General features: G+C 53.0%; 1 protein-coding gene across 1 annotated transcript; it reads right to left on the bottom strand.

Moving 5' to 3' along the window:
- Window positions 1–6,120: 6,120 nt before the first annotated feature.
- LOC308676810 (ephrin-B3-like) lies at window positions 6,121–17,790 on the bottom strand (the record flags this gene model as incomplete). The annotated part of the gene is made up of 4 exons (XM_081342840.1): window positions 6,121–6,527; window positions 7,750–7,854; window positions 10,475–10,567; window positions 17,706–17,790. 4 exons carry the CDS (start codon window positions 17,788–17,790, stop codon window positions 6,121–6,123), a joined length of 690 nt encoding a protein of 229 aa, XP_081198966.1.
- Between the last annotated feature and the right edge of the window lie 299 nt (window positions 17,791–18,089).

Below are 18,089 nucleotides of genomic sequence, written 5' to 3' on the forward strand. Positions count from 1 at the left end.
TTGGGAATTGCTCTTTTTGTGGGTTGTTTGAGTGTGTGTGTGTTTGTGTGTGTGTGTGTGTGTGTGTGTGTGTGTGTAAGAGAGTGAGTTTTTTTCTTTCTTTTTTTCCCGTCTGCCCCTCCTCAATTATGCAGAGTTAAACCCTAATCATCCAACTTTCACGCCGCCCCCCCCCCCATTCAAGAAGGCCTTGGAATCCACGCTCGCTAAGCCCATATTTGGAAGGCAACAGCCGCCAAACTCGGAGGAGAAGAAGGCAGGGAAGGCAGCTTCAAAGTCACCGTGAAGGAGGGACTGTGCTGGGGACCACCACGGAGCCAAACCGAAACTATTGATAAGGGGAGAATATTTGTAGCTCAGTTTGAACTGGTGTGTGTGTTTGTGTGTGTGTGTGTCCTTGGTGGTCCCTGAGCTGGGCTGTTCTTTTGCAGACATTTCGTGACCCAACCAGGGAACATCATCAGTGCTTGAAGGTTGTAAGGCAGGAAGGGGAGGAGGAGAAGGAGGAGGAGGAGGAGGAGGAGGAGGAGGAGGAGGAGGAGGAGGAGGAGGAGGAGGAGGAGGAGGAGGAGGAGGAGGAAAACTGATGGATCCTTGGTGCTCTCCGAGCTTGGCTGTTTTCTTGCAGACGTTTCATGACCCAACTAGGTAACATCATCAATGCTAGAAGGAGGAGGGACTTGCGGAAAGGAAGAAGAAGAAGAAGAAGAAGAAGAAGAAGAAGAAGAAGAAGAAGAAGAAGAAGAAGAAGAAGAAGAAGAAGAAGAAGAAGAAGAAGAAGAAGAAGAAGAAGAAGAAGAAGAAGAAGAAGAAGAAGAAGAAGAACTGTGGGGTGCCTGATGCTCTCTGAGCTTGGCTGTTGTTCTTGCAGACGTTTCATAACCCAACTAGGTAACATCTTCAATGCTAAAAGGGGGAGGGATTTGTGGAAAGGAGGAGGGGGAGGAGGAGGAGGAAGAGAAGGAGGAGAATGACGACGACAACCAGTTGTCTTCTGGGTGAGATTCAAGGTGCTGGTGATGACCTATAAAGCCCTAAATGGCATGGGCCCGGATTTACAGGAGTACCTTTTGCCGGCGTTAAACTTCCCATCGTCCCGTGCGCTCCCACAGAGAAGGCCTCCTCAGGGTGCCCTCGGCCAGGGAATGTCGACTGGTGGCCCCCAGGGGGAGAGCATTCTCTGTGGGCGCACCTGCCCTATGGAACCAACTCCCTGTTGAGCTCCGGATGGTTCCCGACCTTCGCTCTTTCCGCCGTGACCTGAAGACTTGGCTATTTGAACTTGCCGGCCTGGACTGAGGGACTGGGGTTTTAGATTTTAAATTTTAAATTTTAGAACGTGTTTTATTGTTTAGGGCTACTTGGTTTAATTTCATTTTCATTTTTGTATATTATGTTGTTGTACTGTATATAGTGTTTTAATTGCCCTGTACACCGCCCCGAGTCCTTCGGGAGAGGGGCGGTATATAAATCCAAATAACAAATAAATAAATAAATAAACCACAACGATTGCTGGGACCTTGGTGCTCTCTCAGCTGGATTGCTCTCTTGCAGACGTTTCGTGACCCAGCTAGGTAACATCATCAACGCTAAAAGGGGAAAAGAGTTGTGGAAAGGAGGAGGAGGAGGAGGAGGAGGAGGAGGAGGAGGAGGAGGAGGAGGAAGAAGAAGAAGAAGAAGAAGAAGAAGAAGAAGAAGAAGAAGAAGAAGAAGAAGAAGAAGAAGAAGAAGAAGAAGAAGAAGAAGAAAAGAGAAGAAGGAGGAGGAGCAGGAGAAGAAGAAGAAGAAGAAGAAGAAGAAGAAGAAGAAGAAGAAGAAGAAGGAGGAGGAGGAGGAGGAGGAGGAGGAGGAGAAGAAGAAGAAGAAGAAGAAGAAGAAGAAGAAGAAGAAGAAGAAGAACAACAACAACAACAACAACAACAACAACAACAACAACAACAACAACAACTGTGGGGTCCTTGCTGCTCTCCGCGCTTGGCTGATTTCTTGCAGACGTTTCATGACCCATCTAGGTGATATCATCAGGACCAGAAAGGAGTCAGGTTTAACTCTCTTGTTATATTCCAGCAGCTTGCCTGTCAGTGGGGGTGGGGGGTGGTCTTGGTGTGTTCCTTGGTTGGGCTGTTTACCGTTTTCTTGACCGGGGTTTGGTTTGCTTTTTTGACGGCTGGTCTAGGGTTAACCTTGCTGTTGTTAACTCCTTTCTAGCGCTGATGACATTATCTAGGTTGCTCGCGAAACATCGGCAAGAAAACAACCCCGCTCGGAGACCACTACGCTCCCCTCAAACCAGACTAGGGTTCGGGATGGCCTGCTCTACCCAGCTCACCGAGACCATCCCCAAAATACATTTTGGCCAGACCTAGGGCCAAGGTGCCAGGTCTGTACCCCACCTGGCATGGACTCTAATGAAACAGAAACCCGCCTGCTGCAAAAAAAAGAAAGAAAAAAAAGCAAAGTATTCATCTCTGGTGTAAACTGATTTCCAAAAACGGTGTAGCAGAACACCCGATTGGCCAACAAATTCCAGAAGAGACGGTGGGCAAATTGGCCGCTTTTTCCATTGGGGGAAAAACAAATGCCTTTCCTCTCTCCCCCCCCCAGCTCGGAGAGGATGGACGTCAAGGGAAGAGACCATTTGGCGGGCCAATGGAGGATGCCAAGAGGAGCTGCACCCGTTGGGCTTTTGAGGAGGGAGAAGCCGCCTGCTGGGAATCCCAGAAGGGGCATCTTCTGCAGGGCACCCCCTGGTGGGGATGGGCAGAAGCGCTCCTTCCCGGCAGCATCCTGTTCCACACACCCGTACGTTCGAGGGCGTCGCGTTCCCGATGCGCCTCTTTGCAGCGCGCCATTCTTTCTGAAACTGGACCCCCGCCAATACGGCGGCTGGCGTTCCGCTTTCCCAGTCCCCACCCCTCACCCCCACCCATCTCGTGGCCAGTTCTAAAACCCCCTCCTTCACTGGGAAGATATAGGATCAGCATTTCACTCTTCCGCGGTGGATGGTGCTGCGCACGGCTCCTGTTCCCGAAATAACCTCCTAGGTCTTTGTCTCTTTCCAACACTGACAAGGTGTCTGGATGTGGGAAAAGACCGGCCCTGAATAGTTGGGTTGGTGGGGCGGGAGGGGAGGGGAGAGCAGGGAGGGAGGGGGATGGAGGGCAGGAGGAGGTCCTGCCACACAACTGGGGATACGCCTGCCTCTAGCCGTGAGAACAGATTGAAGTGCCAGGAGACGACAACGTTTCTGCAAAGCTGGTGTTGATGGTCTGGCTCGTTCCCTTATCTCCCCTTCCCCCCAATTCTCACCCCACAGGCTCCCCCCGTGCTGCTGTTTACTTAATGCAAGCCCAGGCATGGTGGAGGGGGCCCGGGAGCTCTCCATTAGATCCCTGATACAAAGGACAGACGTTGCCCTGGGGGAGTCAGCAGCGCTGTGCACCCTGTCAGAATTCATCACGGGGCAAAGCTGCCGTGGCTGGTCGAAATGCTCAAGAAGGGGCAAAAGAAGCTCTGGAGGGCGAGGGGGGTGGTGGTGGGCCTGGCTGTTGGGGGTGGGTGGGTGGGCAAACCTGGAACGATCAAGGCGAGGCTGTGGCTGCCCCAACTGCCCGCTTGCTTGCACTTGGGGATCGACTGACTTTGAGGCCGGGAGTCGAAAGGGCAGACAAACAACGTCAACCACATGCCCGAGCATCAAGGAAACCTTTGTTGTGAAGAATGCATATTTTTTTTCTCTCCAGGATAGGCTCCAGTGATTTTCCTGCCCCCTCTACCCGTTACCCCCCCTTTGCTCTTGTTTCAACTTCCAGCCTTGAACACGTGCAGAAGGCTTTCTGCTGGCCTTCAGACTCTCGCGCCACCCCCCCTCTCCCAGAAAAGTGGACCCCTCAAAAGAAGACGCTGCCTCTAGGTGCTGAGGTGCACCCGTACCCACCTTTGCACCCCTTCCCCAAATGCACGTGTCCCTGAACAACCCACCCAAGCCAAACTTCAGCCGTGCAATTTGTGTTTTGTTTCTGTTTGTTTCCCCCCCCCCCCAGAAAACCCAAATTCTGGAGGATCTCCATCTTCGCTGTCCGGTGGAGACAAAATTATCCCAGCTGTACGGTTCTGCGTCGAGAGAAGACCACCGGCTCCGCGCAGGGCAGGTCCCAAGAGAAGAACCGGTGTGCGGTTTATTTCATTTTATTTCTTTAATGAGAGGAGGTCGGAGGAAATAACCAGACGACTCTGAGACCAGTTGCACAAGAACGTCTATATAATCAACAATGTCCAACAGTAAAATGCCACCAAGAAAAAAAAAAACTAAAGAAAACTTTTCAGATAAAAAAGAAGTCGGAAACAAAATAGCCAAAAAAAAAAAAATCAAAATCAAAAAGTCTGTTAAAGCTGAAAAAAACCACGGTTTCCCCTGAAAAAAAAGCAGGAAAGTTGAGCCACGTACGTTTCCCAGTCTAACACAAGAAGTCCCACCTCTTTCGGCGTGCCACTAAACATCACACACAATATGTTGCCACTTCGTCAAAACGCCATCAAAAGTTGGGGAAATCTCTTCCTGAACGCCGACGGGGTGGGGGGGCACCAGAAGAGAGAGAGAGACATTAAAAATTTGGAGGAATTCATCTCCCCTTCCCATCCTACTTCCCACGCGAATGGGGGGTTTGTCCTCTCCTTCAAGCAGCGAAAACCATCAAAGGCTTCCAAAATGGCGGCCGAAGGAGAAACAAACCAGGATCCTTTCCCCAGCAACAAGATTCCAACCGGTGGATTGCTCTGTTGTCAGCAAATGGGGTTTCCCCCATCCAAAGGTGGGAAGAGACAGGGGATCTCCACCCATCCTGATTCACACAACGCCGACGGGGTGGGGGGCACCAGAAGAGAGAGAGAGAGACATTAAAAATTTGGAGGAATTCATCTCCCCTTCCCATCCTACTTCCCACGCGAATGGGGGGTTTGTCCTCTCCTTCAAGCAGCGAAAACCATCAAAGGCTTCCCAAATGGCGGCCGAAAGAGAAACAAACCAGGATCCTTTCCCCAGCCACAAGATTCCAACCGGTGGATTGCTCTGTTGTCAGCAAATGGGGTTTCCCCCATCCAAAGGTGGGAAGAGACAGGGGATCTCCACCCATCCTGATTCACACGTGCCTCCCGCCCCATGTACGTATTTGTCTGTATCAACGGGGTGGGGGGGGTGGGGGGGGCAGGAGGAACTGGCAATTTGGGATGAGAATTGCAACCGGGGAATGGAGGAGTGCCTTTGTCTGCAAGACCGCGACCTGGAGGAACCCCCTGAGGGAAAGTAAGGCGAGGTCTTGCAGAGGCAACGTCGCAAAAATACCTAAAGGGTGCGAACTTTCAAAGTTGAAAAAAAAACAAAGCAAAAAAAAACAACAACCCAACAACAACAACAACAAAAACGAAAACAACGCATTTGAAATGCAGCTCTGGGGGTTAGGGTCACAGGATGGTGGTGGGAATAAGGCAGACCTGCAATGTTCCTGGTTTTGATTTGTGGCACTAACAACAAATGCAACCTTTTAGAGCGCTGGGGGGGGGGGGCCTTACTATTAACCCCTCCCTCCCCACGTGTCTAACCTTATCAGCACGGCCCATGGACAACCTGTCAAAGGGAGACGAGAGAGGGAGAGAGAGAGAAAGAGAGACGGACAAGGCAATCAGATTGAATTATTGCAAAGGAACGAAGGGGCCCGCCCCGTCTCCCACTCCCCAAATCTGTTTTGGCAGCTGGGCACGCACACCCCGGTGGGAGCCGAGCTTCACACTTGGGTCGGACCTCGCCGTGGAATCGACGACGGGGGAAGGGCGGGTCACTATCAAATTCGCGCGTGCGTGATGAGACAGGAGTTGCATCTCTTGTTCGGGATCCCTTGTGGCAGCAGCCATATCAGTTCCAGGGTTGTCCCCCCCAAAAAAGAACTGGAGGCGAACCAGGCACCTGTGCGTCGAACCCTTCTGTGTGCAGCGTCCGAAGTGAACGAGAACGGGCAGGAAGGGTAAATGTCCCGTGGCGCCCCCTCCAATCCGAGTGTCCTTGCCTGCCCACCGTGGCGCTCCAAGGCCATCCACGGGAGGGGTCAGCTCAGCCGCCCCATCGCCTCATACTTTGTAGTAGATGTTGGCCGGGCTCTGCGGCGGCATCTCCTGCACAATGTAGACAGGGTGACCGTAATCGCCGCTCACCTTCTCATAATGCGGGCAGAAGGCACTGTCTGAAGTCCTGAGCGGGATGATGACGTCGCTCGGCTCCGAGCCGTTGTTGTTGGCGCTACCTCCGCAACCGGCTCGCTTGGGACTGGTCAGGGTGCTGAGAGACAACGGCGGGTGGTGCGACTCACTGTGCTTGGCCCGGTGGTGGCGGTAACACAGGGCCCCCGTCACGGCCGCGGCCACCAGCAACACGAAGGCTGCTCCTCCGGCTGCACCGGCAATGATGGGGACGTTGGACTGTGGCAAGGGACCGTTCTCACCGCCCACCTTCCCGGTGGTGTTTCCAGACGGAGGTCCTGTGGGCAGAGGGAAAAAGGAGCGTTCAGTCGTGCTCCTACGGGACCAACCTCTTTGACCGCCGCGAGCTGGAGGACACGGAAACACTTCCTCACAATTTGTACAAGCGGTTGAAAAACGGTTCGGCTCATCAGCGCATCCCAAAGGAGCCACTGCCTGCTCACCACAACGTTCACGTCTGTCGGCTCGGATTAATTGAGCTAATTGCCTGGCGGAAATCTGCCTGGGACAGCCTCGTGGGGAGCGTTCAGATTTCAAGACCCATCACTCCCTGCTCTGACCCATCCCTGGCAAAAGGGGAGGGTGGAGGCAAACAGGAACTGGCGGGGGCCCCCAATCCTTCCCTGTTTGGGACCCCCAAAGTATCAGTCTCAACCCAGACTGAGGTAGGAAACCGGGAAACACTGTTTCTGCCCTAGCGATGTTTCCAATCTCAGCTGACACAACAGTCAACCTTGGGGCTCAGAGCCTCGAGAGGAATACAAGTGCCCTCGACTTACGAACTCCATTGCTAACAAAAATTCCAGGCTTCCTTACGGTCATCAGTTGAGGACTGTCCAGGGAGTCCGCAATGTATGACTGCAACCGACCCCCAAATTTCTCTGGCGAAGCAAACGAGTTTTGCCCCGATTTTAGGACTTTTTTGGCCACTGTTCTTGAGCGAATCGCCACAGTCGTTCAATGAATCGTGTGGCTGTTAAGCGAAACTGGCTTCCCCCGTTCACTTTACCTGTCAGAAGCCAGCTGGGAAGGTCGCAAAGGGCAATCACGTGACACACACACACACACACACACACACACACCCTGAGACAGGGTCATCAATACAGGCCGGTTGCCAACGTGCCTGAATGTTGATCACGTGCCCGCGGGGATGCTGCAACGGTCGTACGTGTGGGGACCAGCTGCGAGTCCCCTTTTTTTCAGTGCTGCCGTAGCTTCAAACGGTCGCTATGCAAAAAGTTGTTTGCCAAGGACTACCTGGATTTGCGTGCGCAACGGGAGGGAGAGAGACAGGAAAGGAGGAAGGACACACAGCGTGTCTAGAAAACATTCCGTGGGAATATTCAGGCGCCGCATTACGACGGAAACCTCCTTGCCAGACGGCGGATGACGAACCCTGCTGGCTTAAGGTGACGGCAGTCGCAACGACCCATTTGAAGAGGCTCCCTTGTTAGGGGACAGAGAGAGGTCCCCAGGGGTGGGATGAGAGAAGGGCCCTACCTGGCACCATTTCCTTGTTCGGTTCGGCGGCACCCGGCATCCCTCGGTCCTTCTCAGCAGGCGTGGCGGGCATGGAATTCTGGGATTTGGAGCCTGTGTTGCGATCTGGCGGGCAAAGGGAAACGTGGGGCAGAGGAAAAAGGGACAATCCGAGCAGGAAGAGGGCTTCACACCCCGAAGCAGCGACCCCAGTTCCCCTCCTTGGTACCCAACAGGTGAGCGTACCAAAAAACAAAAAACAAAAATTGAAGATGGCAAAGCACGTCTACGCAATCAAAGCGCTGCCCGTTCTACGAGCAGGCCGAAGGATGTGGCTTTGATGACACAATTACAGTCACCCTTTTAACACAACACACAATCACCCCCACCCACCCCCACCCACGGCTGCCATTCCCACAAGGACCTTGACTCAATTTATCCTATTTTGTGTGCGTGTGTACATCCAGGCAGTCCTCAACTAACACCCACAACAGAGTCCCAAATTTCTGTTGCTAAGTGACACTGTTGTTAAATTAATTTTGCCCCGTGGGACGACTTTTCTGGCCACGGTTCTTCAGAAAATCACCCAAATTGTTAAGTTAGCAACACGGTCGTTAAGCGAATCCAGCTTCCTCGTTGACTTTGCTTGTCAGAAGGTTGCAAAAAGGGAATCAAGTAACACATACTGCACACACACACACACACACACACACACACGGGACACTGCAACCGTCCTAAATAGGAGTCGGTTGCCCCTGAATTTTGATCACCTGGGGATAGTACGATGTTTGTGAGTGTGAAAAATGGTACTGAGTCATTTTTTCCGGTGCGGCTGTAACTTCGGACAGCTAATAAATAAACTGTTGTAAGTTGAGGACCACCTGTGCTGTACTAGGATCCATAAACTGATAAAAGAAGTTGCGTTTACGTACCCCACTTAACCACTAGGCAAGGTTAATTCCTTACTCTTTAAGCTGATCGCGTCGCGTAAAAGATGCGGCTGCCTTAACAAGCCTAACTGAGCATCCTGTACAAACACCCAGGTAGTCCTCGACTTAGGACTGTAATTAAGCCTGGAATGAGGATCATAAATCCTAGTGGTTGTTAAGCAGCTCACCAAATGACGATTTCATGACATTGTGGTCATTAAACGAACACTGCGGTCATTAAGCAATTGTTTTTCATCAAGGGGTGTTTTCTGCTGGAAATTGCAAATAAATGCTGGAAACTGGCAAAAAAAAAAAGCCAGAAACCCCACAGTCATGTGACCACAGGACACTGAACAGGGCCTTAAATGTGAGCCGGTTGCCAAGGGGAATTCTGGGAGTTGAAGTCTATCCATCTTCAAGATGCCAAGCGTGAGATACAGGCCGTCCTCAACTTACAACAGAACATTGAGTGACCGTTTGAAGTTACATCACTGAAAAAAGTGACTTATGACCGTTTTTTCACAGGTACGACCATCGCAGCCTCCCCAGGGTCATGGGATCAAATTTCAGATGCCCGGCAACCGATTCACATGTATGACGGTTGCAGCGTCCTGGGTGGTCATGTTTTGTGACCTTCTAACAAGCAATGTCCACGGGGGAAGCCAGATTCTGTGAACAACCGTGTTTAGTAACTGAACAATTGCAATGATCCGCTTAAAAATGGAAGGGACAGCTTGGGGAATGTGTGCACGCATGATGCAAAGAGGGGCAGCGCAAGTACGTGCGTGACACTGGCCTAGCACCAGCATGATGCTCAGGACGGGCCTAGTGTCCACATGATGCTCGGGGAGGTCCTAGCGTCCACGCGACGCTCGGGGCGGACCTAGCGTACACATGACACTCGGGGAGGGCCTAGTGTCGTGACGCTTGGAGCAGATGTAGCGTTTGCGTGATGCTCAGGACGCGCCTAGTGTCCACGCAACACTCAGGGCGGCCTAGTGTCCACGCGATGCTCGGGGAGGTCCTAGCGTCCATGCGACGCTCGGGGCGGACCTAGTGTACACATGACGCTCGGGGAGGGCTTAGTGTCGTGACGCTTGGAGCAGACGTAGCGTTTGCGTGATGCTCGGGACGCGCCTAGTGTCCACGCAACACTCAGGGCGGCCTAGTGTCCACGCGACGCTCGGGGCGGACCTAGTGTACACATGACGCTCGGGGAGGGCCTAGTGTTGTGACGCTTGGAGCAGATGTAGCGTTTGCGTGATGCTCGGGACGTGCCTAGTGTCCACGCAACACTCAGGGCGGCCTAGTGTCCACGCGATGCTCGGAGCGGACGTAATGCCTGTGCGACACTCGGGGTGGGCCTAGTGTCCACGCGACACTCAGGGTGGGCCTAGTGTCCACTCAATGCTCAGGACAGGCCTAGAATCCATGCAACGCTCAGGGCAGGCCTCGTGTCCATGCGACGCTCGGGACAGGCCTAGAGTCCACGTGATGCTCGGGGCGGGTCTAGCATCCGTGCGACGCTCAGGGCAGCACTAGTGCGAGTGGGGGGGAGTGCTTGCACTGGCCAGCCATTCACGCGGCCCGGTGGCCAAAAGGCCACAGCCCGGTAGTGGGCTGTGGCCCACAGATTGGGGACCCCTGCTGTACACGGCTCTATCTTTCTTCTGGTCAAAAGAACTGGGTCTTCTCCAAGACGCCCCACCATCCCAGTTCATCTCCCCCCAAGTGGGGCCAGGATTTCCAAGCCCCACAGGTCACTCACCCACCCACCCTGCCACCAGTGGTAGCGTCCACCCCGGTGGATCACTTACGCTGTCCGACTTTGAGCATCACCTTCATCCCTTTGGACAAACAGGCTCCGCCTTTCAAGTTTTCAAGACCTTCCTTGGTACCGTCTGAAGTGGCTGCGGGAGACACAAAGGAGTTAGAGGTTGACCGCCCGTGGTGGGCTAGGCTACTGCAGCAGGCTGTTCGTGGGGCCCACCCTGGAGCACCGTCTCTAGGAACTTCATCCGCTTCGAAAATACAGGCAAGTCCTCGAATTCTACGACCAAATGTCCAGTTGCAAGTCTTGGCTTGCGTGCACAGGCGGTCCTCGACTTACAACATTTCATTTAGTGACCCTCCAAAGTTACAACGGCACTGGAGAAGAGGGACTTACGACCGTTTTTCACCCTTACGACTGTTGCAGCCTCGGATGCTTGACAATTGCATTACTGTTGCATTACTTTCGGATGCTTGACAATTGACTCGCACTTGTGATGGTCACAGTGTCCTGGGGTCACGTGATCATCTTTTGTGACTTTCTGACACGCAAAGTCCACGGGGAAGCCCGATTGACTGAACAGCAGCGTTGCTAATTTAAGAAAAATCATAAAATGGGGCAAAATTGACTTAACAAATTTCCCCCTTAGCAACATAAATTGTGGTCGTACGTTGAGGACAATCTGTATTCGAATGAGGCATTTTAATGTGTTTTTTAAAAAAAATTGTTTTAACGCTTCTTCTTGGGTTGTTGTTTTTTCAAAATTGTTTTTAAAAAATGTTTTTAATATTTTTAATGGGAATATACGTTTCGAATTACGAGTTGCCCGGAGGTGCCGTTTACTAAGATGGACAGCTACGGAAATGAATTTCAGGTACTCCTTGACTTAACTGAGCCCCAGACTGATGTTGCTACGTGACACAGTTTTTAAGGTGAATTTTGTCCCATTTTACGACCTTCCTTCATACAGCTGTTAAGTGAATCACTGCAGGGCTTAAATTAGAAACACCGTTGTTAAGTGAATTTGATTCCCTCCGTGACTTTGCTTGTCAGAAGGTCGCAAAAGGGGAATCGCGTGACCCCGGGACGCTGCGACCGTCATAAAGGCGAGTCGGTTGTAAGTCACCTGACCATCGGGATGCCGCGACGGTCGTAAGTGTGAAGAACGTTGCTAAATCCCTTTTTTTCCCCGGTGCCGCTGTAACTTTGAACTGTTGTTAAGTCAAGGACTGTTGTACCGAGCTGACTGCGCTTGGGTGGAACGAGAGGGCAAGGATCGGAGGCGCCTCAGGATGGGGGTCAAAAAAGTCAAGATGGCCACCGCGTAAAATATGGGCGGAGCCTCATTCGCACGATCCCAGCTGCGATCTTGACTCTCTTTTTTGGGGGGGATAGAGCCGGAGAAGATAAAGGAAAAGATTTCCCATAAAGGGACAAAAATGGGAGTGCCAGGCACTCCGATGCCCCTCCATCCACCCGCCTGCCTCCTTTGCCCGCCCCACCCGACAGCTTCCGGGCCATTTAATATTTAAACAAGCGGTTTAATATGTGTCCAGACACGGATCCAGCATGATCTTGAATGAGCCACTGCAATCCCGAGGCGTTTTTAATGCAGCTGCTCTCTCTCAGACGGCTGGCAGGAATCCCGGTGCCAGTCAGGTAGTCCCGACACGCCCTGTGCCAATGCCAGCCTCATCCCGTCTGGGAGGACATCACCGCGGGCCTCCGGAGCCAAGCCGGGGCATCTAAGGCAATGCCAGGATGGAGCAGAGGATGCCTTAGGCAAGGCTGACTCGGGGTGCCAGGAATGAGGAAGAGGAATGCTAGCAACGCACGCCACAGGATCCGAGCTGAATCAGAATCAGAATGGAGCTGGGAGGGACCCTGGGAGGTCATCTAGCCCACCCACCCACCCCTGCTCACCCAAGAGACCTTAACCCATTTCAGCTGTCCAATCTCTTCTTAAGAACTTCCAGGGATGAAACGCCCACAACTTTGCTTTTCGAACATTTAAATGTAAAACGAGAAAATCAATAGCATTTTCTTAAAAAAAAAGAAACACCCACAACTTCTGGTGGCCAGCTGTTCCACTGGTTAATTGTCCTCACTGTTAGGAAATTTCTCCTTAATTCCAGGTTGCTTCTCCCCCCCCCTCTCTTCTTTGTGGCAGCCCCTCAAATACTAGAATACTTTTATCATGTCCCCCCTACTCCTTCCTTTCTCTAGACACGATGTTCCCAGTTCCTGCAACCGTTCTTCTTCCTATGTTTTAGTCTCCAGGCCTTTAAATCATTCCAGTTGCTCTTCTCTGCACTTTTTCCCATCTTTTTTCGTAACGGGGTGACCAAAACTGGATGGGGTATTCCAGGTGTGGCCTTACTAAGGATTTACAAAGCGGTAGGAATACCCCTTTATAAGAGGTATGATTGCAACCAGGAACTCGGATGAAGAAGGATTTCTGATCTCAATAATAATAATAATAATAATAATTAATAATAATAATAATAATAATAATAATAATAATAATAATAATAATAATAATAATAATAAACCTTTATTGTCAAAGTACAACATGTGTACATTGTACTGGACGTACAAACTGGGGAGGCTCCGCTGCGCCTGGCGAAAGATGTGGGACAAGGACATTTTTGCAATTTGAGTTGCAACCGGGTCAGGATGACATTAAACCAGGTTGCCATGGTCAAGCTTTTCCCCCTGCCTATTGCTCGCCGTAGCACTCTACGGAGAGGAGAAACAGGCCAACGCAGTGCTAGGCTGCATTAACAGAGGGACAGAGTCAAGATCACGTGGAGTGTTAATCCCACTTTACAACGCCTTGGTAAGGCCACACTCGGAATACGGCGTCCAGTTTTGGTCACCACGATGTCGAGGCTCTGGAAAGAGTGCAGAGAAGAGCAACAAAGATGATCGGGGGACTGGAGGCTAAAACATATAAGGAACGGTTGCTGAAATTAGGGATGTCCATGGATGGAAACTAACCAAGGAGAGAAGCAACCTAGAACTAAGGAGAAACTTCCTGACGGTTAGAACAACTAACCAGTGGAACCACCTGCCTCCAGAAGCAGTGAATGCTCCAACACTGGAAGTTTTGAAGAAGAGACTGGACAGCCATTTGCCTGAAATGGTCTAGGGTTTCCTGCCTGAGCAGGGAGGGTTGGACTAGATGACCTCCAAGGTCCATTCCAACTTCTTCTTCTTCTTATTATTATGATGATGATGATGATGATGATGATGATGATGATGATGAAGAGAAGGACAAGGGGGGACATGATAGCCGTGTTCCAGTATCTCAGGGGCTGCCCCAAAGAAGAGGGAGTCAAGCTATTCTCCAAAGCACCCGAAGGCCGGACAAGAAGCAACGGATGGAAACTCATCAAGGAGAGAAGCAACTTAGAACTAAGGAGAAACTTCCTGACAGTGAGAACAATTAACCGGTGGAACTGCTTGCCACCAGAAAGCTGTGAATACTCCAACACTGGAGGCTTTTAAGAAGGGACTGGACAGCCCTTTGTCTGAAATGGGTTAAGGTCTCTCGCTTGAGGAGAAGACCTCCAGGGTCCCTTTTTCAACTCTCTTAGCCTGTTGTTCCCTCAATTATTCGGTTAAGAGAGGAAGCTTATTCCAAGGTGTGCGTTGGGGTGTGTATGTGTCTTATCCCAACATCATTCCCCTGGTTCCGTGATTTAACTTCGGGCGTTGACAACTGACTCACATTGATGACGGTTGCAGTGTCCTGCGGGGGGGTGGAGCACGGGGGGGGTGTGTAGTTGGGGTCCACGGGGTCCCCTTTTGCGGCCTGGTCAAAAACCCGACTCGCTTAACAGCCGAGTTGCCAATTTAGCCACCGCCGCGACGCGGGCGGAAAAGTCGTCAGGCGGGGCAAAACGTGGCGAATATCTCGCCCCGGGGGCCTGAATGCTGAGCTAAGTTGCCGTCGTAAGAAGAGGACCGCGGGTGTTCCAGACCTTCCCACACCCTTCCTCCTCCTCGCCGGATGCAAGGCGCAACCTGGGTTTTTTTGCAAGCTTCCCCCCCCCACTCCTCCTCTCTCCTTGCCCTAGATGGCCCAGCCAGCTCCCCACCGCCCCCGGACCCCCGCCCGGCTCCCTCCCTCCCACCCCTCTGTCTACTACTCTTCCCTCATGCTCGGCTGCGCATAAAATCCTTTGCAAAAAGGGGAAAAATGTGGGTCAACCACACCGCCGCGGCACAAAAAAGGGCAGCAGGCCGGCACCGCGGTGGTGGGCACACGGCTACGGGGGGGGACCTATGGGGGGGTGCTCCCATCAGCTGATGGGAGGGAGGGAGGGGGCGACAGAAGGGATCTGGGGCAGGCTGAGAGGGGCTGTCAAGGAGGCCAGCGAGCTTGAACACCCCCCCTTTCTTAAACTGGGTTAAAAGGCTCCTTGGCTGCTAAATCTAGGCTTCTTCCAACACCCCCCCCAGCCCCGCAGTGCCCAAGGGGGGGCTTCCAGAGAAGGCAGCAACCCCCCCTTTCCCCCCATTGCATCTCCTTGCCTGGGGGGGGGTGTGCCCAGAATCTGAGAGGAAAGAGAAAAAGGAGGCAGGAATCTGGGCCGCCGTGCCAGCATTGTGCACGTGGGAATGGATCCCGGAGGGTGCAAAGGGGCAGGAGATGAAAGCGAGGCACCAAAATCCTTTGCCAGGAGATTTAGGGCCCCCCCTCATCCAGGGTGGCACCCCTTCCAGCCCCTCCCTCTCCCCAAAGGAGGGCCACCCGCCGGCGGCAGCATCGCACAATCGTTGTGTGTGTCTGTGTGTGTGTGTGTTCAGGCAGTCCTCGCCTTACGGCCACAGAGGAAGGACCCGAAAAAACGTCCGTTGCTAAGCGAGGGGGCGGCTAAGCGAGCTTGGCCCCCGTTTTGCCGCCTCTCCTGCCACCGTTGCTGAGGGAATCGGCGCAGGGCTTAAGCCAGCAACACGGTCGCTAAGCGAAGCGGACTTTGCTCGTCCGATAGTCGCCCCAAGGAGATCAGGGGACACCCGGGAGGTTGCACCCGTCGTAAATACAAGTCAGTTGCCCCTAGCGTCCAAATTTTGATCTGGTGACCCACTGGGAGGCTGCAACGGTCGAGCGGTCCTGAGGGCAGTTTTCGGCACGGTTGTCATTTCAAACGGTCACTAAACCAATGGTCGTAATTCGAGGACGCGCTCTATTTGTCTGTTCAGAAGCATACGCCTGCGGTGCCCTGGAAGGGGGGAACTGGGTGGGTAAGCCCCTTCCTTTCCACAACGTCTCCCTGCCCAAGGTCACCCGAGAAGCAGAGAGGGAGGAAGGAGGGCACACACACATGTGCACACACACACACACGCACGCACACACTTATTCAGACCCCAGCCCTGCCCAAATCAGAGCCCCCCCCCAACACCAGGTGCAAGGCCCAAACAGCCAGTCTGGGACATGGAGGGGCAGGGGGGAGGGGAGGGTTCCAGGTCCTTGCACCGACAAGGTTGGGTCAGGCTTGATGACCACAAGGGAGCCTTCTAGAAAGCAGGTGTGCATTTGGACAGGAGCCTCGCCGTGTGTGTGCTTGCGTGTGTGCGTGCGTGTTGGTGCAAATGTGCAAAATTGTAAACCGGCAACCACGAGGCAGTGGAGTGTCTAAAAGGCAGGTGTGTATTTGGGCAAGAACATCGCTCTGTGTGTTTGTGTTTGTGCATGTGTGTGTGTGTGTTGATGCAAACGCGCAATATTATAAATGGCAACGACAAGGTGGAGGGGCCTCTTAAAAGGCAGGTGTGCATATGGGCAGGAGCATCCCTCTGTGTGTGTGTGTGTGTGTGTGTGCACGCGCGCGTGCATGTGTATCGGTGCAAATGTGCAAAATTGTAAACAGCAACCACAAGGCAGGGGAGTGTCTAAAAGGCAGCTGTGCATTTGGGCAGGAAAGTCGTTCTGTGTGTGTGTGTGTGTGTGTGTGTGTGTGTGTGTGTGTGTGTGTGTGTCCCCATGCGTATGTGTGTGTGTGTGTGTGTTTGTGTGTGTCCATGCATGTGTGTTGATGCAAATGTACAAAACTGTAAAACGGCAACCACGAGGCGGGGGAGCAGACCAAAAACCAGGCGTGCATTTGGGGCAGGAGTCTCACTGTGTGTGTGTGTGTGTGTGTGTGTGTGTGTGCACATTGTGTTGGTGCAAATGTGCAAAATTGTAAAACGGTAACCACAAAGCGGGGGACGCTTCTAAAAGGCAGGTGTGCATATGGGCAGGAGCGTGCCAGTGTCTTTCCCTCTGTGTGTGTGTGTGTGTGTGTGTGTGCGCGCGCGCACCTGTGCAAACGTGCAAAATGGGCCGGTTCCCACAAGGCAGCGGTGGCACCACTGCCAAGTCGCCAGCTCCTGCCGAGGTTTGCGGGGAGACAGTTGCCATGGCGACGGCTGAAGGGCCACCCCAGGCATCCAGAGACAATGTGACAGGGAGGCTGGGGAGAGGGATGGAGGGGGGGGGCGAACACAGCGGCCGGCAACCGCCTCTGTGGACTCCCCCACCCATCCCATTGGGAATAGACCCCCCACCCAAAAAAATTCCCCCAGCAACGTTGCAAGGGATGCCCAGGTGTTGAAGCACAGCTGGATTCAGGGGGGGGGAACCTCACTTCTCCATCCTTGTCCCCCCCCCCCATCCCAGCCTTCCCGATGTGCTGGAGAAGCCGCAGCAGGCTGGCTGGGAACTCTGGGAAGTGTAGTCCGCCACCATGGGGAAGGGAGGGGCCTGGGCAACGCTTGGGCTGAAGTCCCCCTCCTCTAAAAGTGAATTTTTCCCTTCTTCCCATACAGGCAGTCCTTGACTTACGGCCGCACTCCGGCCTAACATTTCCATCACTAAGCGAGACGGCCACTAAGTGACTTTTGTTGCCATTTCACCACCTTTCTTCCCGCCATTGTTAACGGAATCCCTGCAGGGGTTGGCTTAGCTACACGGTCGTTAAGCGAGACTGGCTCTTCTCCCTCCCCCACTGACTTTGCTGGTCGGAAGGCCGCCAAAAAAAAAAAAAAAAAGGATTACGTGACTCCGGGGGGGGGGGGGGAGGAACGGACACTGTGACCGTCATAAATAGGAGCCAGCTGCCAAGCGTCTGACGTTTGATGGTCGTAAGTGTGAGAAAAACGGCCATAAGCCACTTTTTTCGCGGGGGGGGGGGAAAGCCTGAACGCTCGCTAAACGGACGGCCGTAAGCCGAGGACCGCCTCTAAAGAAGTGCACCCAAGAAAAAAGAAAAAAAGGGCATGCTTACTGATGATGTAATAGTCCTGGTTGGACTTGAACTCGTGACCCCAGAGGTTGGGACTGTACTCCTGGAACTTGATGGTGAATCGCATGTCGTGTTCGGGCCGGTCGCAGGTCAGGAGCAAGTTGGGGGTCCGCAGGATCTCACAGCGCTTGGCCTGTTCGGTCTGGACCAGGTACAACTTATAGTATTCGTAGTCCTCCGTGGAGAATGGGCCGAGGGGCACGGAGCGGGGGCAGATAAGGTCCAAGCGGTCCCCGATCTGGGGGTACAAGACGTAGCCCCCCTCGTTCTGGAACCTGCAGGGAGAGAAGAGGCCCATCAGGGGGAGGCACACGGAGAGAAAGCCAGCTGCTAAATCCCACTCGGAAAACTGCAGGGAAGTCCCCG

This window comes from Vipera berus (assembly GCF_964194415.1).
Source record: "Vipera berus genome assembly, chromosome: W".
Lineage (NCBI taxonomy): Eukaryota > Metazoa > Chordata > Lepidosauria > Squamata > Viperidae > Vipera > Vipera berus.